Source organism: Tachysurus fulvidraco, chromosome 9 (genome assembly GCF_022655615.1).
Source record: "Tachysurus fulvidraco isolate hzauxx_2018 chromosome 9, HZAU_PFXX_2.0, whole genome shotgun sequence".
NCBI lineage: Eukaryota > Metazoa > Chordata > Actinopteri > Siluriformes > Bagridae > Tachysurus > Tachysurus fulvidraco.
In genome coordinates, this window is record NC_062526.1 from 5,729,459 (window position 1) to 5,754,970 (window position 25,512).

At 41.2% G+C, this 25,512-nt stretch overlaps 3 protein-coding genes and 2 pseudogenes across 3 annotated transcripts; all 5 read left to right on the forward strand.

Moving 5' to 3' along the window:
* The first annotated feature begins 4,771 nt into the window (after nucleotides 1-4,771).
* LOC125145522 lies at nucleotides 4,772-7,617 on the forward strand (annotated as a pseudogene).
* A 1,016-nt stretch (nucleotides 7,618-8,633) lies between these two features.
* Nucleotides 8,634-11,144, forward strand: LOC125145547 (leukotriene B4 receptor 1-like). Its single transcript, XM_047818797.1, has one exon. The coding sequence runs from the start codon at nucleotides 9,320-9,322 to the stop codon at nucleotides 10,193-10,195; it is 876 nt and encodes a 291-aa protein (XP_047674753.1). The 5' UTR covers nucleotides 8,634-9,319; the 3' UTR covers nucleotides 10,196-11,144.
* Nucleotides 11,145-13,507: 2,363 nt separating this feature from the next.
* Nucleotides 13,508-14,503, forward strand: LOC125145570 (annotated as a pseudogene).
* Nucleotides 14,504-15,128: 625 nt separating this feature from the next.
* LOC125145409 lies at nucleotides 15,129-18,256 on the forward strand. Its single transcript, XM_047817982.1, has 3 exons — nucleotides 15,129-15,269; nucleotides 15,531-15,600; nucleotides 15,688-18,256. The coding sequence occupies exon 3, from the start codon at nucleotides 16,802-16,804 to the stop codon at nucleotides 18,188-18,190; it is 1,389 nt and encodes a 462-aa protein (XP_047673938.1). The 5' UTR covers nucleotides 15,129-15,269; nucleotides 15,531-15,600; nucleotides 15,688-16,801; the 3' UTR covers nucleotides 18,191-18,256.
* Nucleotides 18,257-24,020: 5,764 nt separating this feature from the next.
* Nucleotides 24,021-25,418, forward strand: LOC113653352 (type-1 angiotensin II receptor B-like). Its single transcript, XM_047818733.1, has one exon. The coding sequence runs from the start codon at nucleotides 24,066-24,068 to the stop codon at nucleotides 24,954-24,956; it is 891 nt and encodes a 296-aa protein (XP_047674689.1). The 5' UTR covers nucleotides 24,021-24,065; the 3' UTR covers nucleotides 24,957-25,418.
* Nucleotides 25,419-25,512: the final 94 nt, after the last annotated feature.

The window sequence follows — 25,512 nt, forward strand, 5'->3', positions numbered from 1 at the left end:
ATCATTTGCTGCTGGCACAGATATCCCCTAAGTCTGGGGCCGGTAACAATTGGGGGCTCGTCCAGGATACAGCACATCTCGTTTTGGGAAGGTTGTCATAGTAACCGTGAAATCCTGTGACCAGTGTTTCAGGGAAGACTGCAGTGTCAAGTGTCATCCAAAGAACAGCTGCCACAGGTGATACATCAACATGACTACCTTAAGCCAACGCCGAGTGCTGGTCTTCAAGATCCAAAAGAAACTTTCAGATCCTAGTCAGCTGCAGACTGTTGCCAGTTCCATAGATGATGGCTGCGAAACTTACCGTGTTGCTGATCTCAGTGAACCTGAACTGTACGACCTAATCATCGACTACATCAGAAGTGAGAAGCTAAAAGCTGCTGAAGATGAGGGCATGACTCAACTTCTCCTCCTTTTCGACTTGCTCAATGATGTACTATCAGCTTCAGACACCCAAGCCACCAAATATGGTACTGCTGCACCTGACCTGGCTGTGGATTCACCAACACACCACCGTCATCACACTCCAACCAATGATGATGGAGAAGATCGTCTACCACCATCCTCTATGGACAGATTTACTCCTTGCACACAACCACTACACATGGACAAAGACACTCACTTGAACTCCTCATTTCAGGGTGGAGACAGCAATGTACTTACCAGGGAAGTCACTTCATCAGCACCAGGTATGCCCTCCCACGTTGGCGCTGCTCCTTTGGGTAGGATGAACTCGTCATCTAACATTTCTGATCATGTTGTAAGATTGTCAGAAGTTTCAGCTTTGTTACCACATAGAGAATTTAAGTTACATGGTGGTCAAATCTGTGATGCAGGGTGTGACATGTCTTTCAATTGTCTCTGTAAACAAATGGATGAAGGGTTGCAGGAAGGGTTCAGTGAGATTATCAGAGCTGTAATTAAACAAAACCTGGTACATTCAAATAGATGTTGGTTAATAAGGATGATCTCACTATTGATGGGTTGAAGAGATTTCTTCGCTCCCACCTTAGGGACAAAAATGTAACTGAACTTTTTCAAGAACTAGCTAGTGCTAGACAAAATGACAAAGAAAGCCCACAACAATTTCTTTACAGAATAATGGGTATAAAGCAGCGTGTTCTCTTTGAGTCACAACAACCTGGTGTAGGGTTCAGCTATAACAAAGAGCTTGTTCAGGGCACTTTCCTTCACACACTTTACCAGGGATTAAATTAAAGAAACAGTCATGTTAGACATGATCTTAAAACCTTTCTCTCAGACATGCAGGTTAGTGATGACTTACTCTTGGAACAAATAACAAAATCCACAACTGAAGAAGAAGGGTGATTAAAAAGACTGGGTTCATAGGTAGACACAGACCAGTTACTGTGAATGCAGCTCAGCACTCTCAAAGTGAACTAAGCACCCCGTCAAAAGTTGATGCTGAGTTACAAGCAAACCGTGATGCTATCAAAAAACTAACTGCTCAAGTTTCTTCTCTAACCAAGCATCTAGCCCAGATGTCCACCCCCACTGAGACTGTGAATTTGCAAGACAGCCGCTCACCTACTGATCGTGCCCAACCACCATTATCTGAGACAAGAGGTAAATGCAACGACTGTGTACAAAAAAACAATACAAACTGCATTCACTGCTTCGTTTGTGCAGCCAGCGATCCTAAGCAGTGCTGAGCCCCAAGGAAAGGTCACAACACATAAACGCTCACAGTCAAACACACAGTGTCAGTCGGATCCAAAGATAAGAGTAGCTCAACTCATTGGTAAGCGATGTCTGGTCTCATGCTCTATCAATGGGGCACCCCTTGAGATGCTGCTTGACTCAGGGGCACAAGTGACAATGGTGATTAAATCATGGATTGAACAAACACTCCCACACACAAAAATACAGCCACTTGGATTGTTGTTTCCTGATCAATCCCTTGAAATTTCAGCTGCTAATAATACTAGAGTTCCTCTTGATGGATGGGTTGAGATTGATCTTCAGATACATAGTCAGCATCATGGGCATGTAATGATCAGAGTGCCACTTCTTATCAGTCACGACTGTAACTACCCTCTTTTAGGTAGTAATGTCATAGCAGAGATCATCAAATAAAGTGCCAATCAGAAAGAAAAAAACGACATTTCTACAATCCTGGAAGAAGATTTAGGGGTCAGTACATCTACTGTAGAAGCATTAGTGTTGGCCCTCCAGCAAGTAACTTTTATGGAGACACCACAGCATTGTGTTCGCATTGGTAAGAGAGGTGTAACCATACCTGCAGGACAAATTAGGGAAGTTAAGTGTCGGGTTCGAGGGTGGTTCGGAAATGGAACCCTGCTGTTTCAGCCTATTGCTGGAAATGACTGCATTGAGGGGTTAGAGCTGTTACCAGCATTAGTGGATGTTCCTGGCGGATTGTCAAAATGTGTCAAAATCCCAGTCCAGAACCCAACTAAACATGCTATTTATCTGCCACAGAGGACAATTCTTGGAAATCTTGAAGATATTGTCGAGCTCAAACCCGTCCAGCAAACCATTGATAGTCCCGAGTCCAGATACCAAGATATTCCCCGATTATGCTCAGCTCAGTTGAGGACTGATGATGACCGGAATCGTTCTGTGCATCTAAATAAAGAAAAATGGCATCCTCCAGTAGATGTATCCCATCTGACAGAGGACGAACAGAAAATAGTCAGAAAAATGCTTTTTGATCAGTCTGATGTATTTGCTAGAGATGACACAGATATTGGTTGCATTCCTGACTTACAGCTCAAAATCTGCTTAAATGATGACACACCAGTCCAAAAGTCCTACAACGCAGTCCCAAAGCCTTTGTACAGAGAAGACAAGGAATATGTTCAAAAACTTCTTGATCATGGGTGGATTCAGAAGTCTACATCACCTTACTCCTCCCCTGTGGTCTGTGTTAGAAAAAAAGATAAGAGCCTTCGACTTTGTGTTGACTTTCATGGACTAAACAGTAAAACCATTCCCGACCGCCATCCCCTGCCACGTATACAAGATCTATTAGATAGCCTTGGAGGTTACTTGTGGTTTTCCATACTTAGACGATGTTCTCTGTTTTTCGAAAACCTTTCAGGACCACGTCAAAGACCTGCAGAGGGTTTTCTGCCGCTTACGAGAGCATGGTATGAAATTGCGTCCAAAAAAGTGTGAATTGTTTAAACCTTGTTTAAAAGATCTGGAAGCAGTGCTGCAATGGAAGGAAAGGAAACCAAAGAATGTGGGAGAAGTTAGAGCTTTATTGGGTTTTTTGGGCTACTATAGATTGTTTATTCAGGATTTTTCCAGAATAGCCCGCCCACTGTTTAAGCTCCAAGAGCATCCTGTTGAGTCTGAAGAGAGACAGGTCAAAACTGGGCCAACCAAACAGAGTGTTAAAAAAGGTCAGTTGCCATCTAAGACACCAGTTCAGTGGACCCCCGAACACAGCGCTATTGTTTCTCGCCTTGTCGACATGTTAACCTCTTCTCCCATCCTTGCCTACCCAGACTTTGATTTACCCTTCATCCTTCACACCGATGCATCCAATGAAGGTCTGGGGGCTGTACTCTATCAGGAACAGGGGGGTAAATTACGTGTAATTGCCTATGGCTCAAGAACACTCATGCCCGCTGAGAAGAATTATCATCTTCATTCCAACAAGCTTGAGTTCCTTGCCTTAAAATGGGCCATCTGTGATGAATTTCGTGATTACCTATACTATGCCCCTACATTCACAGTATTCACAGATAACAACCCACTTACCTATATTCTGAGTACAGCCAAGTTGAGTGCTGTCGGGCATCGATGGGTGGGTGAATTGGCTGACTTTTACTTCACCATTAAATACAGGCCAGGCAAAACCAACACAGACGCGGACACACTTTCTTGGTTCCCAGTGAAGCTTCAGGATCACATCAGAGAATACTCTGAGTCTTTACCTCCAGATGTTATTTCTGCCATATGGCAGGGAGATAAGGCAGAGAGAGAAAAAGAAGTACCATGGGTTGCGGCCCTTCAGCTTTGTTCCAGTGATGTGTTTCCTGCCAGCCCACCTGTTATTCCTCCTGAAGACATTCAAACTGCCCAAAAAGAAGACGCTTCCATCTGTAACATAATGACAATGAAAGAGAAAGGATGGAACCCCAAAAACAAAGACAAGAGACAAATGGATCCAACCACACGACGACTGATACATGAATGGAACAGACTTAGACTTGACAAGGGAATTTTATACAGACAGACAGGGCAACATAGACAACTGGTCCTCCCTAACTCTCTCCGGTCTCTCGTGCTCAAACATCTTCATGATGACATGGGGCATATCGGGGCGGACAAAGTTATTCGGCTGGAAAGGCAAAGATTTTATTGGCCTTTCATGCAACGTGACATCGAAGAGTATGTAATTCGTCAATGCCCATGTATCAAGCAAAAGCGACCTACTGTCCCTCAAAAGGCACCAATGGGCTCAATTACAACTAGTGTGTTATTTGAGCTATTGTCTGTTGATTATCTGCACCTTGAACCAAGTAAAGGAGGCTACGAGTATATCTTGGTTCTAGTAGACCACTTTACTCGTTTCGCCCAGGCATACCCAACGCGGAACAAATCAGGCAAAACGGCTGCAGAAAAGATTTTCTATGATTTTATTCCATGCTTTGGGTATCCACAAAAGCTTCATCATGACCAGGGCCGGGAGTTTGAGAATAACTTGTTCCAACGACTTGAGCGACTGGCTGGCATTAGTCATTCTCGAACAACCCCCTATCACCCACAGGGAACCCTGTTGAGCGTCTGAATAGAACATGGCTTCAAATGCTCAGAACAGCATCCACTGTCTGACACCCTCAAGCCTGAAACCAGTGATTCTGGGGATGAGGAAGGATATGCATGTAATCCCAGATTAGTACCAGTGTACGAAAGAAAAAGAGTAATTCCCAAACAGTTCCAGAGTGAGCCACACAGTCATCTTCGTGTCGCAGCACCAGAGGTTCACCCTGTACACTGCAGGGCGAAGTCAGATAACCTTGAGACATATGAGCAGCACTCTCGGGTTGTGATATCAGAACCATCTCAAGCACTGACAGACTCGTTGCCATACGTGGAACCTCAGGGACAATTGGATGACTGCATGGTTGGTAGTGATGAGGAAATTGATCTGGGAGCCCAGCAGGTTGCACGGCCAGTGAATGATGATGACGTCATCCTGCGCAGGTCTACCCGTGCAGCTAAGCCAAAGGAGCTGTTCACGTACAATCAGATGGGCCAACCTATATATCAAACTTGGAGACCAACAGCCAACACAATGCATGCTTGTGTCCTTTACCCTGTGTAGACTTACCCTGTGCTACCTGACATACACCACTACCCAGTGCCAGCAGTATGGGCATTCTAAAAAAAAAGGGTCATGAAAGAATAGAGGGCACTGTTCATTCTAAAACATGCACATAAAACGCATACATTCTTTAAGTGACGACCTCAGTTCTAGATGTCCGGAGACATCCCTAAAAACAGGGGAGAGTGTAATGGGTCAAAAAAAAATAAAAATAAAATTTAATTTGTAAGTTTGATTACCCCCCATTAATACATTTCCTCATGTTTAATTTTTTTTAATTACACTACAAAATTAGAGCTTTTCAGAAACACATCTGCTATTACGCCGCCACACCACTAGAGGGTACATTGGGTGCGCATGAAACAAGCGAGAGAGCTACTTCCCCCTGTTTAACGCGCTCAGTAATAAACTGACTGCCGCTTGGAACGCATCTAAATTTTGTTCTCTCTTGTTTCTCTCAGGTATGAACATAAATAACTAAAATATAAATTTTATTGTACTTGGGTGAATCGGCAGGTGTTATACAGAGAGTTTGAGCGTTAAGCATTGTATTTTAATCCATAGAGGATTATATAAAAAAAAACAAATAATAAGTTTAATCATGTGTCGTGTCTGGTTTGTGCTGTATGACATTAGATAAATGTTTATCAGGCTCAAATACTGAGTTCATGTCATATGTATAGGTTAAAAGTGTTTAGGAAGTGTTCTAGAATTACATTGCTGAGTGTATGTTGCATTCTAATTTCAATCGCCATTTTGGGGTTCAGCACGTGTATTTTTTTCCAGTGTGTGCACGTGCATGAGTGAAAGAGTGACAGACAAATTCTATCTGGTTAATATATCAAGTGTAAGGAAATCCAATGTATTTCAATGTCTTGAAGGTTTTCTGGTGTCTTTTATAAATGTTTTTGTGCAGTTTTGACACTTTTTTTTGTACCGTCAATGTAAGTTATAATTATTGTAAGTTGATGAAACCTCCAAATGCACATAACTGTATATGTATGTTCACACCTACAAGTATACATAATGTATAGAATATCAGATACCGTGGAAGTGTTTTGGTCAATTTGTTTTTTCTGTTGAGTTGTGTTTTACCAAATTCACTTGAAGTTTAGAAAGTGTAATTTTTCTCAGAAGTTAAAGCATTTAAAGAAAAAGTATTGCAGTAATAAACTAACTGCCGCTTGGAACGCATCTAACTTTTGTTCTCTCGTGTTTCTCTCAGTGGTCCACCTGTGTATCATTTGCTGCCGGCACAGATATCCCCTAGGTCTGGGGCCGGTAACACTATAAAAAACATTTCCGGACTTTTTCAAAATGACATGTGAAACCGTATCCTTACTGACATGACATATCTCTCAGACTCCTACACTTCTGCTTACTTTAGATCTACAGTTTCCTCCAAGCCACAGCACTCAACCATGCAGCACCACAACTCATCCAACAGCTCGCTCATCATTCCTGTCTCTACTGAGAACCTGATTTCCAGTGGTGTGCTGGCAGTTTGCTTCATACTGGGAGTCCCTGGTAATATTGCTGTAATGGTGCGTCTGTCTGGATGGCTGAAGAGAGGCAGTTTCACCCCAAGACTGATGCTAAGCCTGGCCATATCAGATCTATTCACTCTGATTTCTCTGCCCATTTGGATTTGGGCTCTTCTGCATGGCTTTGTCTTTGTCTTGTGTAAGCTTCTCTCTTACATGATCTACTTAAGTGTCTACTGCAGCGTACTGTGTGTGATTTTGATGAGCATGCAGTGATACATCCAAGTGCTGCATCCTGAGAAATGGAAGAAGCTTGGCAGAAAAGGAAAGAAGATCCTTTTAAGTGGGATGTGGATGTTAAGTGCAGTTTTATCATGCTATGCTCTTGTACAGCGCAATCTAAACTTGGACACAGGAGGACGTCTTCAGTGCAGGCTAAATTATCGGATTAAGGTTGAAAGAGTGGCTACTTTAATCTGGGAGATTATAATATTTCTGGATTTATCTGCCATAGTATCTCATTTCTATTTTCACCTTTACAGAGGAGTTAATAACTCAGCTTTCTTTAGCAGTAACTCATTGACCAAGGTGGTGACTAGAATTGTAGTGTGTTTCTTCATGTTTTGGATCCCAGTTCAAATCTCCAACATTGTGATCATCATTGCTGCATTGACTGGGAATGACAGTTTGTTAAGATCTGCAGAATCTGGAGACAATGTCACTAGAGCTCTGGTTTTTATTAACAGTTGTGTGAACCCCTTCCTGTACGCTTTCTCTGCTCGGGCTCTTCAACAGGAAACAGCTCCTTAGTTTCTTGAAGATATAGAGGTTTGAGAGAGAATATGAACTTTTCTAACAGCCTATCACAGATGTTATTTCTTGCAGTCTGTTTTTATAGTTTTTTTTTGCACCTTCTACTTCTTTTTTATAACACCTTTTAACATATTTTTTCAGATTAATTTCATCAATTTAAAGTGATTCTGTATGATTTTTCAAACTTGTAATCTACCTAATACATTTACACCAAAATCATAATTGCTTGAAACAAAGAAGTAAGTCTTAAATTACAATTATTTTCCCTGTGTGTATTGTGTTAAAAAAAACAACAAAAAGACAAGCTTGAATTTGATGTATCCTGTCTGTAACCTAGTGAACGAGTGTTAATGTATTCATTCCTGGAGACTTCAAATCACTTTTGTACATTGCTCAGGATAAGTGCATCTGCCAAATGTTGTGAATGTAAATTTGTAAAGTGACAAATGTTAATCAGTCAAAAATGTGACTGTTATAATTGTACTGGAATTTCCTTCAGAGCATAGATCTTTAAGAGTAGAGATCGATGCCAGTACGGCAGCAGAAAAGTCACACAAACACACACACACACGCCTATTAAAAGATAGAAATGCAACTGATACATAGCTGAAAATTATGAAATATTGTGGTGTTTTAATTTTTAATGCCCTGTCACATTTGTGTAGTTAATCCAAATATATTCATTCATTCATAATTAATTTTCTAACGCTTATCCGAACTACCTCGGGTTACGGGTAGCCTGTGCCTATCTCAAGCGTCATCAGGCATCAAGGCAGGATACACCCTGGATGGAGTGCCAAACCATCACAGGGCACACACACACACTCTTATTCACTCACACAATACGGGCAATTTTACAGAGATGCCAATCAGCCTACCATGCATGTCTTTGGACCGGGGGAGGAAACTGGAGTAACCGGAGGAAACCCCCGAGGCACGGGGAGAACATGCAAACTCCACACACACGCGAGGCGGGAATCGAACCCCCAACCCTGGAGGTGTGAGGCAAATGTGCTAACAACTAAGCCACCGTGCCCCCCATCCAAATATATATATATATATTACTTAAATTTTACTTAATATTTTGCAAACTATTCTGTAATTGAGTTCAAACTAGTTATTGTTTTCTCCCTTGCTCAATCTGAATATCCTTTCAGCACATATAGCACTGTTTGCCTTTACTGTTTTTCACCTATTTACTGTGGTGAATTATAATCCTATTATTTGGTGTCACACAAAAGACACCGGGGGTTTTTCTACTTTAAACACTGAAATGTGCTTGTAATGGCAGTACATTTATGGTATTAAACCAGTTACATGGATCAGAATTGTACTGAAGTCTCAAGTCTTTTCTCCAGCCAGTTTCTCAGATAACCATCAGTTCTCTCATGAGAAGGGATACTGCAACAAAAGTAGTACATGCCACCTAAACATTTTCATTTCAAATGCAGTTTTTCTGATTGACTCAACTCAAGCCCCCACAATGACCACATCAATAAGTAACAGGAAGCTGCAAACTATTCGCAATTCTATTTTCTTTATGACCTTAAGAAATGCAAAATACATTGGTGATTTTTTTATGTCATAACCTGCTGACATGCATGTTTCGACACCATGTTTTTTATCCACATAAGAAACCACAGACCTACATCTACTTCATTTATTTTCTGCTACACTCTGTTACACGATAGCTCTAAACATGCAGCAGCTCAACTCATCCAACAGCTCTCTCACCGCTTCTGTCTCTACTGTGAACCTGATTTCCAGTAGTGTGCTGGCAGTTTGCTTCATACTGGGAGTCCCTGGTAATATTGCTGTAATGGTGCGTCTGTCTGGATGGCTGAAGAGAAGCAGTTTCACCCCGAGACTGATGCTAAGCCTGGCCATATCAGATCTACTCACTCTGATTTCTCTCCCGGTTTGGATTTGGGCTGTTCTGCATGAATGGGTGTTTGACTTGGTCTTGTGTAATCTTCTCTCTTACATGATCTACTTAAGCTTCTACTGCAGCGCACTGTGTGTGATTTTGATGAGCATGCAGCGATACATCCAAGTGCTGCATCCTGAGAAATGGAAGAAGCTTGGCAGAAAAGGAAAGAAGATCCTTTTGAGTGGGATGTGGATGTTAAGTGCAGTTTTATCATGCTATGGTCTCATACTAAGCAATATAAGCTTGGACAGAGGAGGACGACTTCAGTGCACGCTAAGATATCGGAATAATGCTGAAAGAGTGCTTACATTAACCTGGGAGATTATAATATTTGTGGCTTCATTCACCATCATATCTTATTTCTACTTTCAACTTCACAGAGGAGTTAATAACTCAGCTTTCTTTAGCAGTAACTCATTGACCAAGCTGGTGACCAGAATTGTGGTGTTTTTCTTCATTTTGTGGATCCCGAATCAAATCTCTGACGTTGTGATCATCTTTGCTGCATTGACTGGGAATGACACTCTGTTAAGATCTGTAGTATCTGTAGAGAATGTTACTACAGTTCTGGTTTTTATTAACAGTTGTGTGAACCCCTTCCTGTACGCTTTCTCTGCTCGGGCTCTTCCACAGGGAACAGCTTGAACAAATGATCATTAATGTCTTGGAAAATATAGAGGTTTGAGTGAGCTGATGCACATCTCTGACAGCCTTTCACAGACATTGCATTTAAAGGTACACCATATAAAATTATATGAATCATTTTGATTATTCCTGCAGTCTATTTTTATAGTTTTTTCTACATCATCTAATTCTTTTTTATTACACCTAACATATTTTGCAGGTGAATTTAACAGATACTGTATGACTTTTTAAATGTCTACCTAAAACATTTGTGTGATCCTAAAGCATAATGGCTTGAAACAAAAAGTAAGTCTTAAATTAGAAAGTGATAAATGTTGCTCAATCAAAAATGTGTTCATCAATATTAGCAACATTCATTAAGAGTATAGTTTTGTGATTGTTAGATTTTTTGTGTCTCTGCTTTACATTGCTGATTTTATATATAGTTTTAGTTGAAACTAAAAGCTGTTTTCTGAACTTAAAAACACTTACATTTTGAGATATAAACCAAAATAAAGTTTTCTGATTTTTAAAAATGCTACTTCTGCACATTTGTGAGACAACATGACAGGAACTTGCAGCACATTTACTGTGAGTTGTAACATATTATAATTGTACAGGAATTTGCTTCAGAGCGTAGAGATTTAAGGCAAAAAAAGACACACACACACACACACACACACACACACACACACAGACACACACACACACACACACACACACACACACACACACACACACACACACACACACTCCCCTACCTACTAAAGGAAGAAATGCAACAGATACAGAGCTGATAATGATGTAATATTGTCTTCTTTGTAAATAAAAGAATCGGAATTAAACCATGCAGTATCTCAAGATGTTCTACTTTGAAACAAAACCAAAATTTGACACTCCAGTCTCACTACAACTGCAAGCGATATGTCCCAACTTGATTGAGGAAGCCTGTGGTGCATTGGGAACCAAGACCAATACCCCAATTCCATCATGTGCCACTGGTCCTAGAACTGGTTTTACATGAATCTCATTACTGTCTATACATTTATAAAGCCTAAATTATGTCAAAATGAGTGCATAAAGACATGCAAAATATATTGCAGAACTTTTTTCACCAGAACATCCTGTCATGTATCTTTAGACACCATGCTGTTTTTTTTTAAACTGCATAAGAAACAACAGACTTCTGGTTCTTTTATTATCTGCTACACCCTGTTACACGAAAGCTCTAACCATGCAGCACCACAACTCATCCAACAGCTCGCTCATCACTCCTGTCTCAACTGAGAACCTGATTGCCAATATTGTGGTGGCAGTTTGCTTCATACTGGGAGTCCCTGGTAATATTGCTGTAATGGTGCGTCTGTCTGGATGGCTGAAGAGAGGCAGTTTCACCCCGAGACTGATGCTAAGCCTGGCCATATCAGATCTACTCACTCTGATTTCTCTGCCGGTTTGGATTTGGGCTCTTCTGCATGGCTGGGTGTTTGACTCGGTCTTGTGTAAGCTTCTCTCTTACTTGGTGTTCTTTAGCTTCTACTGCAGCTTACTGTGTGTGATTTTGATGAGCATGCAGCGATACATCCAAGTGCTGCATCCTGAGAAATGGAAGAAGCTTGGCAGAAAAGGAAAGAAGATCCTTTTGATTGGGATATGGATGTTAAGTGCAGTTTTATCATGCTATGGTCTCATACTAAGCAATATAAGCTTGGACAGAGGAGGACGACTTCAGTGCACGCTAAGATATCGGAATAATGCTGAAAGAGTGCTTACATTAACCTGGGAGATTATAATATTTGTGGCTTCATTCACCACCGTATCTTATTTCTACTTTCAACTTCACAGAGGAGTTAATAACTCAGCTTTCTTTAGCAGTAACTCATTGACCAAGGTTTTGACCAGAATTGTGGTGTGTCTCTGCATTTTTTGGATCCCACATGAAATCTCCAAAATTGTGATCATCATTGCAACATTGACTGAGAATGACAATCTGTTAGGATCTGCCGAATCTGGATATTATGTTACTATAGCTCTGGCTTTTATTAACAGTTGTGTGAACCCCTTCCCTTCCTTTCTCTGCTCGGGCTCTTCAACAGGGAACAGCTGGAACAAATGTTCATTAGTTTCTTGAACATATCAAGGTTTGATTTAGCTGATACACATCTCTGACAGCCTTTCTCAGACATTGCATTTAAAGAAACACCATATAAAATTATATGAATAATTTTTCTTATTCCTACAGTCTATTTTTATAGTTTTTTTTGCATCTTCTAATTCTTTTTTATTACACCTAACATATTTTGCAGGTGAATTTAACAGATACTGTATGACTTTTTAAATGTCTACCTAATACATTTGTGTGCTCTTAAAGCATAATGGCTTGAAACAAAAAGTAAGTCTTAAATTAGAACGTGATCAATGTTACTCAATCAAAAATGTGTTCATCAATATTAGCAACATTCATTATGAGTATAGTATTTTGTTTGTTAGATTTTTTGTGTCTCTGCTTTACATTGCTGATTTTATATATAGTTCTGGTTAAAACTGAAAGCTGTTTTCTGAACTTAAAAACACTTACATTTTGAGCTTTAAACCAAAATAAAGTTTTCTGATTTTTAAAAATGCTATTTCTGCTTGCACATTTGTGAGACAACATGACAGGATCTTGCAGCACATTTACTGTGAGTTGTAACATGTTATAATTGTAAAGGAATTTACTTCAGAGCGTAGAGATTTAAGGCAAAAAAGACAGACAGACAGACAGACACACACACACACACACACACACACACACACACACACACACACACACACACACACACACACACACACACACACACACACACACACTCCCCTACCTACTAAAGGAAGAAATGCAACTGATACAGAGCTGAAAATGATGTAATATTGTCTTCTTTGTAAATAAAAGAATCAAAATTAAACCATGCAGTATCTCAAGATGTTCTACTTTGAAACAAAACCAAAATTTGTCACTCCAGTCTCACTACAACTGCAAGCGATATGTCCCGATTTGATCGAGGAAGCCTGTGGTGCATTGGGAACCAAGACCAATACTCCAATTCCATCACATGCCACTGGTCCTAGAACTGGTTTTACATGCATCTCTTTACTGTCTATACATTTATAAAGCCTTAATTATGTCAAAATGAGTGCATAAAGAAATGCAAAATATATTGCTGAACTTTTTTGACCAGAATTTCCTGACATGTACTGTATCTTTCTTATGCCATGCTGCTTTTTTTATCTACGTAAGAAGCCACAGACTCCTATACTTCTGCTTCTTTTAGTATTTAGATCCTACACCCTGTTACACAAAAGCTGTAACCATGCAGCATCTCAATTCAACAAACAGCTCGCTCATCGCTCCTGTTGCAGCTGAGAACCTGATTGCAAGTGGTGTGCTGGCATTTTGCGTCATACTGGGAGTCCCTGGTAATATTGCTGTAATGCTGCGTCTGTCTGGATGGCTGAAGAGAGACAGTTTTACCCCGAGACTGATGCTAAGCCTGGCCATATCAGATCTACTCACTCTGATTTCTCTCATGGTTTGGATTTGGGCTCTTCTGCATGAATGGGTGTTTGACTTGGTCTTGTGTAAGCTTCTCTCTTACATGATCTACTTAAGCTTCTACTGCAGCATACTGTGTGTGATTTTGATGAGCATGCAGCGATACATCCAAGTGCTGCATCCTGAGAAATGGAAGAAGCTTGGCAGAAAAGGAAAGAAGATCCTTTTGATTGGGATGTGGATGTTAAGTGCAGTTTTATCATGCTATGGTCTCATTCTAAGCAATATAAGCTTGGACAGAGGAGGACGTCTTCAGTGCACGCTAAGATTTCAGAATAAGGCTGAAAGAGTGCTTACGGTAACCTGGGAGATTATAATATTTGTGGCTTCATTCACCATCCTATCTTATTTCTACTTTCATCTTCACAGAGGAGTGAATAATTCAGCTTTCTTTAGCAGTAACTCATTGACCAAGCTGGTGACCAGAATTGTGGTGTTTTTCTTCATTTTGTGGATCCTGAATAAAATCTCCGACATTGTGATCATCTTTGCTGCATTGACTGGGAATGACAGTCTTAAGATCTGTAGTATCTGTAGAGAATGTTACTACAGTTCTGGTTTTTATTAACAGTTGTGTGAACCCCTTCCTGTACGCTTTCTCTGCTCGGGCTCTTCAACAGGGAACAGCTGGAACAAATGATCCTTAGTTTCTTGAACATATCAAGGTTTGAGTGAGCTGATGCACGTCTCTGACAGCCTTTCTCAGATATTGCACAATGCAAACACTTACATTTTGAGCTATAAACCAAAATAAAGTTTTCTGATTTTTAAAAATGCTACTTCTGCTTGCACATTTGTGAGACAACATGACAGGAACTTGCAGCACATTTACTGAGAGTTGTAACATGTTACAATTGTACAGGAATTTGCTTCAGAGCGTAGAGTGTTAAGGCAGAAGACACACACACACTCCCCTACCTACTAAAGGACAAAATGCAACTGATACAGAGCTGAAAATGATGTAATATTGTCTTTTTGTAAATAAAAGAATTATAATTAAACCATGCAGTCTCTCAAGATGTTCCACATTGAAACAAAACCAAAATTTGTCACTCCAGTCTCACTACAACTGCAAGCGATATGTCCCAATTTGATCGAGGAAGCCTGTGGTGCATTGGGAACCAAGACCAATACCCCAATTCCATCACGTGCCACTGGTCCTAGAACTGGTTTTACATGCATCTCTTTACTGTCTATACATTTATAAAGCCTTAATTATGTCAAAATGAGTGCATAAATGTAACCGGGTGGTAAATTACCTTAGAATTTGTTTCTTTCCTTGCATGTTAAATTTTGCTATTTTATTATTCCCATTATTTTCGGTGTATTAAGTTAAGATAAACAGTAGTTACATGTATGTTCCTGGAGTGGTCAATGGGTGGCACTGTGTGTGTCGCTTATGAGACAGTGCGCATGCGCTCTCACTCTAAAATATCCCGTTGAGTTTGCAAGCAGTGCAAGCAGTGCAATCCATGCGTATTCTCTGGAAATTGTGGTCATCCATGGGTAAATACACTGATCTGTGACTATATTTTAGTTAAATACCCATTTTGGATGTATATTTTATGTTATGTTAATTTGGAGAACTGTCGTATTTGAAACGATATTGTGTATCGTTCCTATCGTTTATAATGTCCATGCCGATATGACGTCATACCATGCGGTTTAGCCCGTTTCATTTAACATTAAGAAAATGTGGTACACTTTATTTTTCAAATGTTGTTGTGCTTTTCATGTGATGTGCATTTAATGTGATTCTTTATGCAGTGAACAACATATATTGGAGATTTTATCCTGTGTAAAGTGTATCTGGTTTTATGTTGGAGCTCATCGTGATGTGAGCGTTATTTTCTCTTATTTCACTCAAATGGTGTAAGTCGGTAATATAAAAAAGTACTCATGTCATTTTGTTCTTTTTGTACAGTATTCCCACTGCCGTATTGTGTTGTAACATTTTGGTATTGTTGCATTTGAATATAACATTGTAGAGCTACAGAGGTTTAAATTTGTGTTTTCAGCTTGGTGAAAGCGCTCATTTTATTTATATAAATTTTGTTTCGCTTTCACAAATCTTTTTGTAAAATTTCTTCTTAATTAAGTTTCTAGGTTGCTTTTGATAGTGACTCATTTTCTAGAAAACAGTAAATGAATAAACAGTAAAGTAAAACCCCTCAATGTGTTCCTGGTGGTGAATTTAAATCCCCGGCCACATTTTTGGTACCAGGAGTGGGGTTGTTTATTCAATCTGACGAGTTGTTTTAGAGCGGTTTAGTTAGACAGTACGGCAGTGGTGAATATTTTACAGAGCCGGAGGACTTCCAGAGTGCGGAGGATCACGGATGAGGTGGTCAGCGTGCGACCGATTGGGTTTCCAGTGTGCCAGACATGACGGCTGCTAAGAAGATCGGTCCAGACTGATGCGTTTCCTGCTGTCAACGCGTGGTCTGCCAGGATCTCATGGCTGCATCTCAGGAACTGTGCATTAGTCTGAGGGTGTGTCTACGGTACTAAAAGAAAAAAAAGCGTTACGAGTTTCGCAACAAGGACATTAATCTTCAACTGAGTTGAGTTAATGCTTTTTGACCTACTTCTGTAGAAAATGTCTGACTCTGACGAACGGCCTGAAGAGAGCGTACAAGTCCCTGATGTTGGGGTTGTGGGGAATGATGTCATAGAGAAAATAAAGGGTCAAATTCAAGATTTACATGATTGGAGGAATGACACTCTGGCCAATAGGGCTGCTGGTGGGGGAAATACAATCCGCTCTTACCTTTATGTTCCCCGTGAACGCCAGGTTCAACCTTTTAGCGGGGAGTATAACAAAGATGGAAGGTCTGTAGAGGAGTTTATTGAGGAGGTGGAAAGGGTACTACGGGCCAGAGACCAAACACAAGAAGAACATCATCTCACTTTTGCGGGGGCCTGCACTGGAAGAGGTGCGTTTATGTGTGGGAAATCAGTCCAGACAGGCCAGTGATTTGTTTATTTTCTTGCGGGACGCGTTTGGGGAATGGCGTAGTGGGACTCAGTTGTTGCAAATGTTTTACAATCGCAAACAATTGGAGGGGGAAGATCTCCGAAACTACTCTCATGAACTACTCTCATACTCTCAAACTACTCGCCTGTTAAGTTCCATTGTGAAACAGTCCCCAGATGGTTTGGCTAACAAGCAGGGGATTTTGCGTGATCAGTTTGTGGAGGGTGTAAGAGATGCCGCATTGAGGCGAGAGCTGCGTAAAATAATCAGGGAAAAGCCCTATTTGACCCTGCTTGAGATTCGTAATGAGGCTATTCTTTGGTCCATGGAAGAGAGCAGGCCAACCAGAGTAGCAAATAGTCGACCGGTCCATTCAGAAGTGTTAGGGGAACCTGAAGGTACTTCTGTCAGGTCTGAGAATCAAAACTCTTCTGTGTTGAATGATATTTTGCAGGTAATTTCCCGGCAGGACAAGCGAATAAGTGAGCAAGAGCAGACTGTTTCAGAGCTCACTAAGGTGGTCAAAGAATTGACTGTGCAGCGGTCAGTGTCAGTTCTGCAGAATGTCGCGCCTTCAGCAAATTCTCCACCCAGGTTTACAGAAAAGGGAGAACCTATCTGTTTCAGGTGCAATGGGGTTGGGCATATCGCTAGACGGTGCACTGTGAGACGGGGTGGGAGACCTAAAAGTGCTACCCAGACCATTAAAGGTCAAGAAAAACCACGTCCTTCTGTTGCGTTGAGTCAGGCTGCACAAGGGGAAGTTTCTGGTTTACCGCCTGAGGGAACTAGTCGAGACCGTTTCTTGGAGCATGCAGTTGGAACTTGCCCCATGGTAGAACTGAAAATCAAGTCTGTTCCGGTGTCATGTTTGCTTGACACTGGTAGTCAGGTCAGTACTATTACTGAGGAATTTTTCAGAGTGCACCTGTTTGGGGATGAGAGTGATGTGTTGTCTACTTATAGTTGGCTGAAGATCACCGCAGCCAACTGTTTAGATATTCCTTATTCGGGTTACATGGAGCTGGACGTGGAAGTTATGGGGATGACTCTGCCCGAGTGTGTGTTCTTGATCGTGAAAGAAGCTCCTAGCCCAACGTCTGTGGCTGTGCATATCGGAATGAACATTATCAGTAAGTGCCGACAGATCGTTCACGCTGAATTTGACACCACGCTGTGTGGTAGGCTGGATTCTGACTGGAGGGCAGTCTTCCAGCAGGCTCAATCAGTGGAGTTAGTTGAGCGAGTTTCATCTGCTCAGGTCGTGGGTAAGACTCCTGCTCATGTGCCAGCTTGGTCGGCAGCCACTGTCCTGATTAAGGGGATCGAACGCAGTAAAAAGGATGGTTGGTATGGTAGAACCAGCAAATTTGCCCTTACCGGAAGGTTTGGTTGTAGTACCTACCTTGGTCACGTCAGAGTTACCTGTGTGTACAGTGAGAGTACTTAATCTGTCACAGGAAGATCTTTGGCTTCAAAGGGTGTCATTCAAGAGAGTGTGAGTGCTTACGCCTCGCCTGGTACTGGTGCGAAAAACTGACGGGTCGCTACGGTTGTGCGTAGATTATCGCAAACTCGATGCTAAGACGAGGCGTGACGCGTTTCCGCTACCCAGAATTGACGAGAGCTTTAATGCCCTCAGGGGAGCGAAGTTTTTCTCAACTGTGGACTTGGCCTCTGGGTATCATCAGATCGCGGTGAATGTCAGGGATAGGGCTAAAACGGCGTTCACCACGCCTTTTGGTTTATTTGAGTACTGGAGGATGCCGTTTGGGGTCTGTAATGGACCGTCAACGTTTCAGCGGCTGATGCAGGCTGTCATGAGTGACTTGATCTTCCAGGTGTTAATAGTATACCTAGATGACATCTTGCTGTTTTCACAGACGTTTGGGGAACACCTAGAAAGGTTAGAGATGGTGCTGAAACGGCTGGCTGAGACTGGTTTAAAGGTCAAATTGGGCAAGTGCCCTTTTCTCCAAGACTCTGTGCGTTTCCTTGGCCACCAGGTGTCAGCGCAAGGGATTTCTCCTGACCCAGACAAGGTTGCTGCAGTCAGTAATTGGAAGAACCCAGAAACCGTCAAGGAGTTGAGGTCATTTTTAGGGTTTTGCAGCTATTATAGAAAGTTCATCGAGGGTTTTTCTAAGATAGCTGGCCCCTTACATGACCTAGTAAATGCTTACTTGAGTGAAGGCAGGGGTGTAAGGAGTGGTCGTCGCTTTAGCACTCTGTGGTCTGCTGAATGTGACCATGCATTCAATCAGTTAAAGAAGGAGCTGACGACAGCACCTGTGCTTGGTTTCGCAGACTTCACTTGTCCTTTCATTCTCGAAACCGATGAAAGCCAGAATGGCTTAGGAGCCGTCCTGTGCCAGAAACAGGGTGAAGTGAAGAGGGTCATTGCGTACGTCAGCCGTAGGTTGCGAAATGCAGAGCGAAATGATCGTAATTAAGTAGCATGAAGCTCAAGCTACTGGCCCTTATGTGGGCTGTAGTCAAGAAATTTCGCGGCTATTTACTTGGGTCTTGGTTCGAGGTGATCATGGATAATAATCCACTCTGTCACTTGCAAACTGCCAAGTTAGGAGCGATCGAACAGAGATGGGTAGCACAGCTGTCGGTATTCAACTTCGAGCTGAAGTACAGACCGGGCAAGTGTAACGCTGCAGCTGATGCTCTGTCTAGGCAGGAGTTTGCAGGGGAGCCTGGACCTGATCCAGACGCTGACTGGGATGAGTGTGTAGCGATTTGCGGTGTAATAAGGTGAGGTACCACCTTGGAACCTGAACTTGCATTGAAGGGTGTTGAGTGCAGCAGGTTGAGGCAAATTCGTGCGTTGGAGGCTGGGGAAGATGCTATCACTACTCTCCAAGGTAACACTCGTACGCTTTCCGGATACACCAGGGAACAGGTGGTTGAGTTTCAGAAAAGTGATCCTGTTCTGCAGGTGTTTTGAGGGTTCTGGGATAAGAAAAAGAAACCAGCTCAGCTGGAAAGACAGTCTCTGTCCAGGTCTGTGAAATGCCTTCTGAAGCAGTGGAGCCTCATAAAAGAACGAAATGGGTTGCTATATCGTGTGGTAGGTGTCCCTTCTGAGGAGAGCTGTTGGCAACTCTTATTGCCGGGGTGTTTAAAGGAACAAGTTCTGCGAAGTGTGCACGACGATCTGGGGCACCAGGGCATTGAACGAACGTTGGGGTTGTTGAAGCAGAGGTGTTTTTGGTCCGGTGTGTATGAGGACATGGAGGAATGGGTAAAGAAGTGTCAGCAGTGCATCCTCACAAAGATGCCTCAGCCCAAAGTTCGTGCCCCTGTGAGAGTGTTTTTGGCTTCCAGACCTCTGGAAGTGATTGCGGTGGACTTCACAGTCTTAGAGCCTGCTTCTGACGGGCGTGAAAATGTTTTGGTTGTTAGAGACTTTTCACAAAGTTTACACAGGCGTTTCCCACAAAAGATCAAAAGGCCGATACTACAGCAAAGGTCTTGTTAAAGGAGTGGTTTATGAAATACGGCGTCCCAGAGAGGTTGCACTCCGATCAAGGTCGAAACTTTGAAAGTGAGGTAATCGCCGAGCTGTGCAGACTCTATGGGGTGAAGACCCGTACGACCCCGTATAGGCCACAGGGAAATGCCCAATGTGAACGGTACAACCGAACACTTCACAACCTGTTACGTACATTACCGCCAGAGCGTAAGCGGCATTGGCCTGAGTACTTGCCGGAGTTAGTCCATGCGTACAATGTGAGTCTGCATGCTACTACAGGGTTTTCCCCTTATCTTCTTTTTGGGGTACAACCACATCTGCCCGTTGATGCATTGTTAGGTGGGGAGGACGTCTCTGAGCGGAAACAAGACTGGTTGTCTGTGCATCAAGAGAGGCTGAGATATGCCCATGAGAAGGCTAGGGAGTACTCAGAAGAGAAAGCTCTAGAGAGAGTAACGCGTCTGAATGAAAAGACTTTTTGTCCCCAGGTCAGTGTGGACGAGTTGGTATATCTGCGCCAGCGGCCTCCAGGCAGGAACAAAATTCAAGATGCCTGGAGCCCGACTGTGTACCAAGTTGTGGATATAGTAGGCACAACTTACACTGTGGAACCTTTAGAGGGAGGGCCGTCGAAGGGGGTTCACAGGTCGGAGTTGCGTCCAGGTGCCGTGCCCACTCCTAGGCCTAGGAGTAAGGAAAAATCTCGGTCAGATATAAAGCCTGTCATCATGGATCAGAATGGGATGTCTGAGCCAGATTTTGTGGTGGTAGAGGAGGTTGTGCAACCCTCTGTGAGAGTGGGTGCAAACAGTCCAATGGTTTCAGAGGCACCAGTTACTTCAGAGTTGGGAGGTGACAGCTCTGAAGGTATCCGAGTACAAGAATTAATGGATACTGGTAGAGACTCTGCAGAATGTGATGATGTGTTCCAGAGGGCTACAGGTGAACATGGCCAGTCGCAGGAGCTAGAGACTGGTGACATGCGTAACTCTGATTTTAGAGAAATACCAGTGCCAGCTGTGCGCAGAAGCAAACGGTCAACGGCGGGTGTTCATACAAATCCTTTTCATGCACCCAGGTCTGCTTGTCATGCAGTAAGTGTCAGTACAGATATGGTGTCGCAAGTGTTGACCAGTATTGGCACTGCGTTGTTTGAGAAGGCATTACAAGGTGCCATGAATGCCGAAATCTGTGATTGAATGGGTCATCGAGGACGCTGACTTATTGCAGGGGAGAATGTAACCGGGTGGTAAATTACCTCGCTTATGAGACAGTGCGCATGCGCTCTCACTCTGAAATATCCCATTGAGATTGCGAGCAGTGCAAGCAGTGCAATCCATGCATAATCTCTGGAAATTGTGGTCATCCATGGGTAAATACACTAATCTGTGACTATATTTTAGTTAAATACCATTTCATTTAACATTAAGAAAATGTGGTACACTTTATTTTTCAAATGTTGTTGTGCTTTTCATGTGATGTGTATTTAATGTGATTCTTTACGCAGTGAACAACATATATTGGAAATTTTATCCTGTGTAAAGTGTATCTGGTTTTATGTTGGAGCTCATCGTGATGTGAGTGTTATTTGCTCTTTTTTCACTCAAATGGTGTAAGTGGGTAATATAAAAAAGTACTCATGTCATTTTGTTCTTTTTGTACAGTATTCCCACTGCCGTATTGTGTTGTAACATTTTGGTATTGTTGCAATACTTGAAATTGTTTCATTTTCTATTTGTTTTTGTACTGAGATTTTAGTAATCTTCCTATTCTTTTGCATTTGAATGTAACATTGTAGAGCTACAGAGGTTTAAATTTGTGTTTTCAGCTTGGTGAAAGCGCTCATTTTGTTTATATAAATTTTGTTTCGCTTTCACAGATCTTTTTGTAAAATTTCTTCTTATTTAAGTTTCTAGGTTGCTTTTGATAGTGACTCATTTTCTAGAAAACAGTAAATGAATAAACAGTAAAGTAAAACCCCTCAATGTGTTCCTGGTGGTGAATTTAAATCCCCAGCCACATAAAGAAATGCAAAATATATTGCTGAACTTTTTTGACCAGAATTTCCTGACATGTACTATATCTTTCGATGCCATGCTGTTTTGTTTTTTTATCTACGTAAGAAGCCACAGACTCCTATACTTCTGATTCTTTTAGTATTTAGATCCTACACCCTGTTACACAAAAGCTCTAACCATGCAGCAGCTCAATTCAACAAACAGCTCGCTCATCGCTCCTGTTGCAGCTGAGAACCTGATTGCAAGTGGTGTGCTAATTTATCAGAATGAGGTTGAAAGTGTGTCTATTTTAATCTGGGTGATTATAATATTTGTAGCTTCATTCACCATTGTATCTTATTTCTACTTTCACCTTCACAGAGGAGTTAATAACTCGGCTTTCTTTAGCAGAAACTCATTGCCCAAGAAGGGTGACCAGAATTGTGGTGTGTTTCTTCATTTTTTGGATCCCAAATGAAATTTCCAACATTGTGATCATCATTGCAACATTGACTGGGAATGACAGTCTGTTAGGATCTGCCGAATCTGGATATTATGTTACTACAGCTCTGGCTTTTATTAACAGTTGTGTGAACCCCTTTCTGTACGTTTCTCTGCTCGGGCTCTTCAACAGGGAACAGCTGGAACAAATGATCATTAGTTTCTTGAACATATCAAGGTTTAAGTGAGCTGATGCACGTCTCTGACAGCCTTTCACAGACATTGCATTTAAAGAAACACCATATAAAATTATATGAATCATTTTTCTTATTACTGCAGTCTATTTTTATAGTTTTTTCTACATCATTTAATTCTTTTTTATTACACCTAAAATATTTTGCAGGTGAATTTAACAGATACTGTATGACTTTTTAAATGTCTACCTAATACATTTGTGTGCTCTTAAAGCATAATGGCTTGAAACAAAAAGTAAGTCTTAAATTAGAACGTGATCAATGTTACTCAATCAAAAATGTGTTCATCAATATTAGCAACATTCATTATGAGTATAGTTTTGTGTTTGTTAGATTTTTTGTGTCTCTGCTTTACATTGCTGATTTTATATATAGTTCTGGTTAAAACTGAAAGCTGTTTTATGAACTTAAAAACACTTACATTTTGAGCTATAAACTAAAATAAAGTTTTCTGATTTTTAAAAATGCTACTTCTGCTTGCACATTTGTGAGACAACATGACAGGAACTTGCAGCACATTTACTGTGAGTTGTAACATGTTTTAATTGTACAGGAATTTGCTTCAGAGCGTAGAGATTTAAGGCAAAAAAGACACACACACACACACACACACACACACACACACACACACACACACACACACACACACACACACACACACACACACTCTCCTACCTACTAAAGGAAGAAATGCAACTGATACAGAGCTGAAAATGATGTAATATTGTCTTCTTTGTAAATAAAAGAATTAGAATTAAACCATGCAGTATCTCATGATGTTCTACATTGAAACAAAACCAAAATTTGTCACTCCAGTATCACTACAACTGCAAGCGATATGTCCCGACTTGATTGAGGAAGCCTGTGGTGCATTGGGAACCAAGACCAATACCCCCAATTCCATCATGTGCCACTGGTCCTAGAACTGGTTTTACATGCATCTCTTTACTGTCTATACACTTATAAAGTCTAAAATATGTCAAAATGAGTGCATAAAGAAATGCAAAATATATTGCTGAACTTTTTTCACTAGAACTTCCTGACATGTATCTTTCGACACCATGCTGTTTTTTTTAAAACTACATAAGAAACAACAGACTTCTGCTTCTTTTATTATCTGCTACACCCTGTTACACGAAAGCTCTAACCATGCAGCACCACAACTCATCCAACAGCTCGCTCATCACTCCTGTCTCAACTGAGAACCTGACTGCCAGTATTGTGGTGGCAGTTTGCTTCATACTGGGAGTCCCTGGTAATATTGCTGTAATGGTGCGTCTGTCTGGATGGCTGAAGAGCGGCAGTTTCACCCCGAGATTGATGCTAAGCCTGGCCATATCAGATCTACTCACTCTGATTTCTCTGCCCGTTTGGATTTGGGCTTTTCTGCATGGCTGGGTGTTTGACAAGGTCTTGTGTAAACTTCTCTCTTTCTTGATCTACTTAAGCTTCAACTGCAGCATACTGTGTGTGATTTTGATGAGCATGCAGCGATACATCCAAGTGCTGCATCCTGAGAAATGGAACAAGCTTGGAAGAAAAGGAAAGAAGATCCTTTTGAGTGGGATGTGGATGTTAAGTGCAGTTTTATCATGCTATGCTCTCATACTAAACAGTATAGGCTTGGACAGAGGAGGACGTCTTCAGTGCAGGCTAATTTTTCAGACTGAGGTTGAAATTGTGTCTATTTTCATTTGGGAGTTTATACTATTTGTAGCTTCATTCACCACCGTATCTTATTTCTACTTTCACCTTCACAGAGGAGTTAATAACTCAGCTTTCTTTAGCAGTAACCCATTGACCAAGGTGGTGACCAGAATTGTGGTGTGTTTCTTCATTTTTTGGAGCCCACATGAAATCTCCAAGATTGTGATCATCATTGCAACATTGACTGAGAATGACAGTCTGTTAGGATCTGCAGAATCTGGATATATTGTTACTACAGCTCTGGCTTTTATTAACAGTTGTGTGAACCCCTTCCTGTACGCTTTCTCTGCTCGGGCTCTTCAACAAGGAACAGCTGGAACAAATGATCCTTAGTTTCTTGAAGATATCGAGGTTTGAGTGAGCTGATGCACGTCTCTGACAGACTTTCACAGACATTGCATTTAAAGGAACACCATATAAAATTATATAAATCGTTTTGATTATTTCTAAGGCCTATTTTTATATTTTTTTGCACCTTCTAATTTTTATTACACCTTACATATTTTGCAGCTGAATTTAACAGACACTGTATGACTTTTTAAATGTCTACCTAATACATTTGTGTGCTCCTAAAGCATAATGGCTTAAAACAAAGATTAAGTCTTAAATTAGAACGTGATAAATGTTACTCAATCCAAAATGTGTTCATCAATATTAGCAACATTTATCATAAGTATAGATTTGTGATTTAGATTTTTTGTGTCTCTGCTTTACATTGCTGATTTTATATATAGTTTTAGTTGAAACTAAAATTTTGATCTATAAACCAAAATAAAGTTTTCTGATTTTTAAAAATGCTACTTCTGCTTGCCCAACATGACAGGAGCTTGCAATACATTTACTGTGAGTTGTAACATGTTATAATTGTACAGCAATTTGCTTCAGAGCC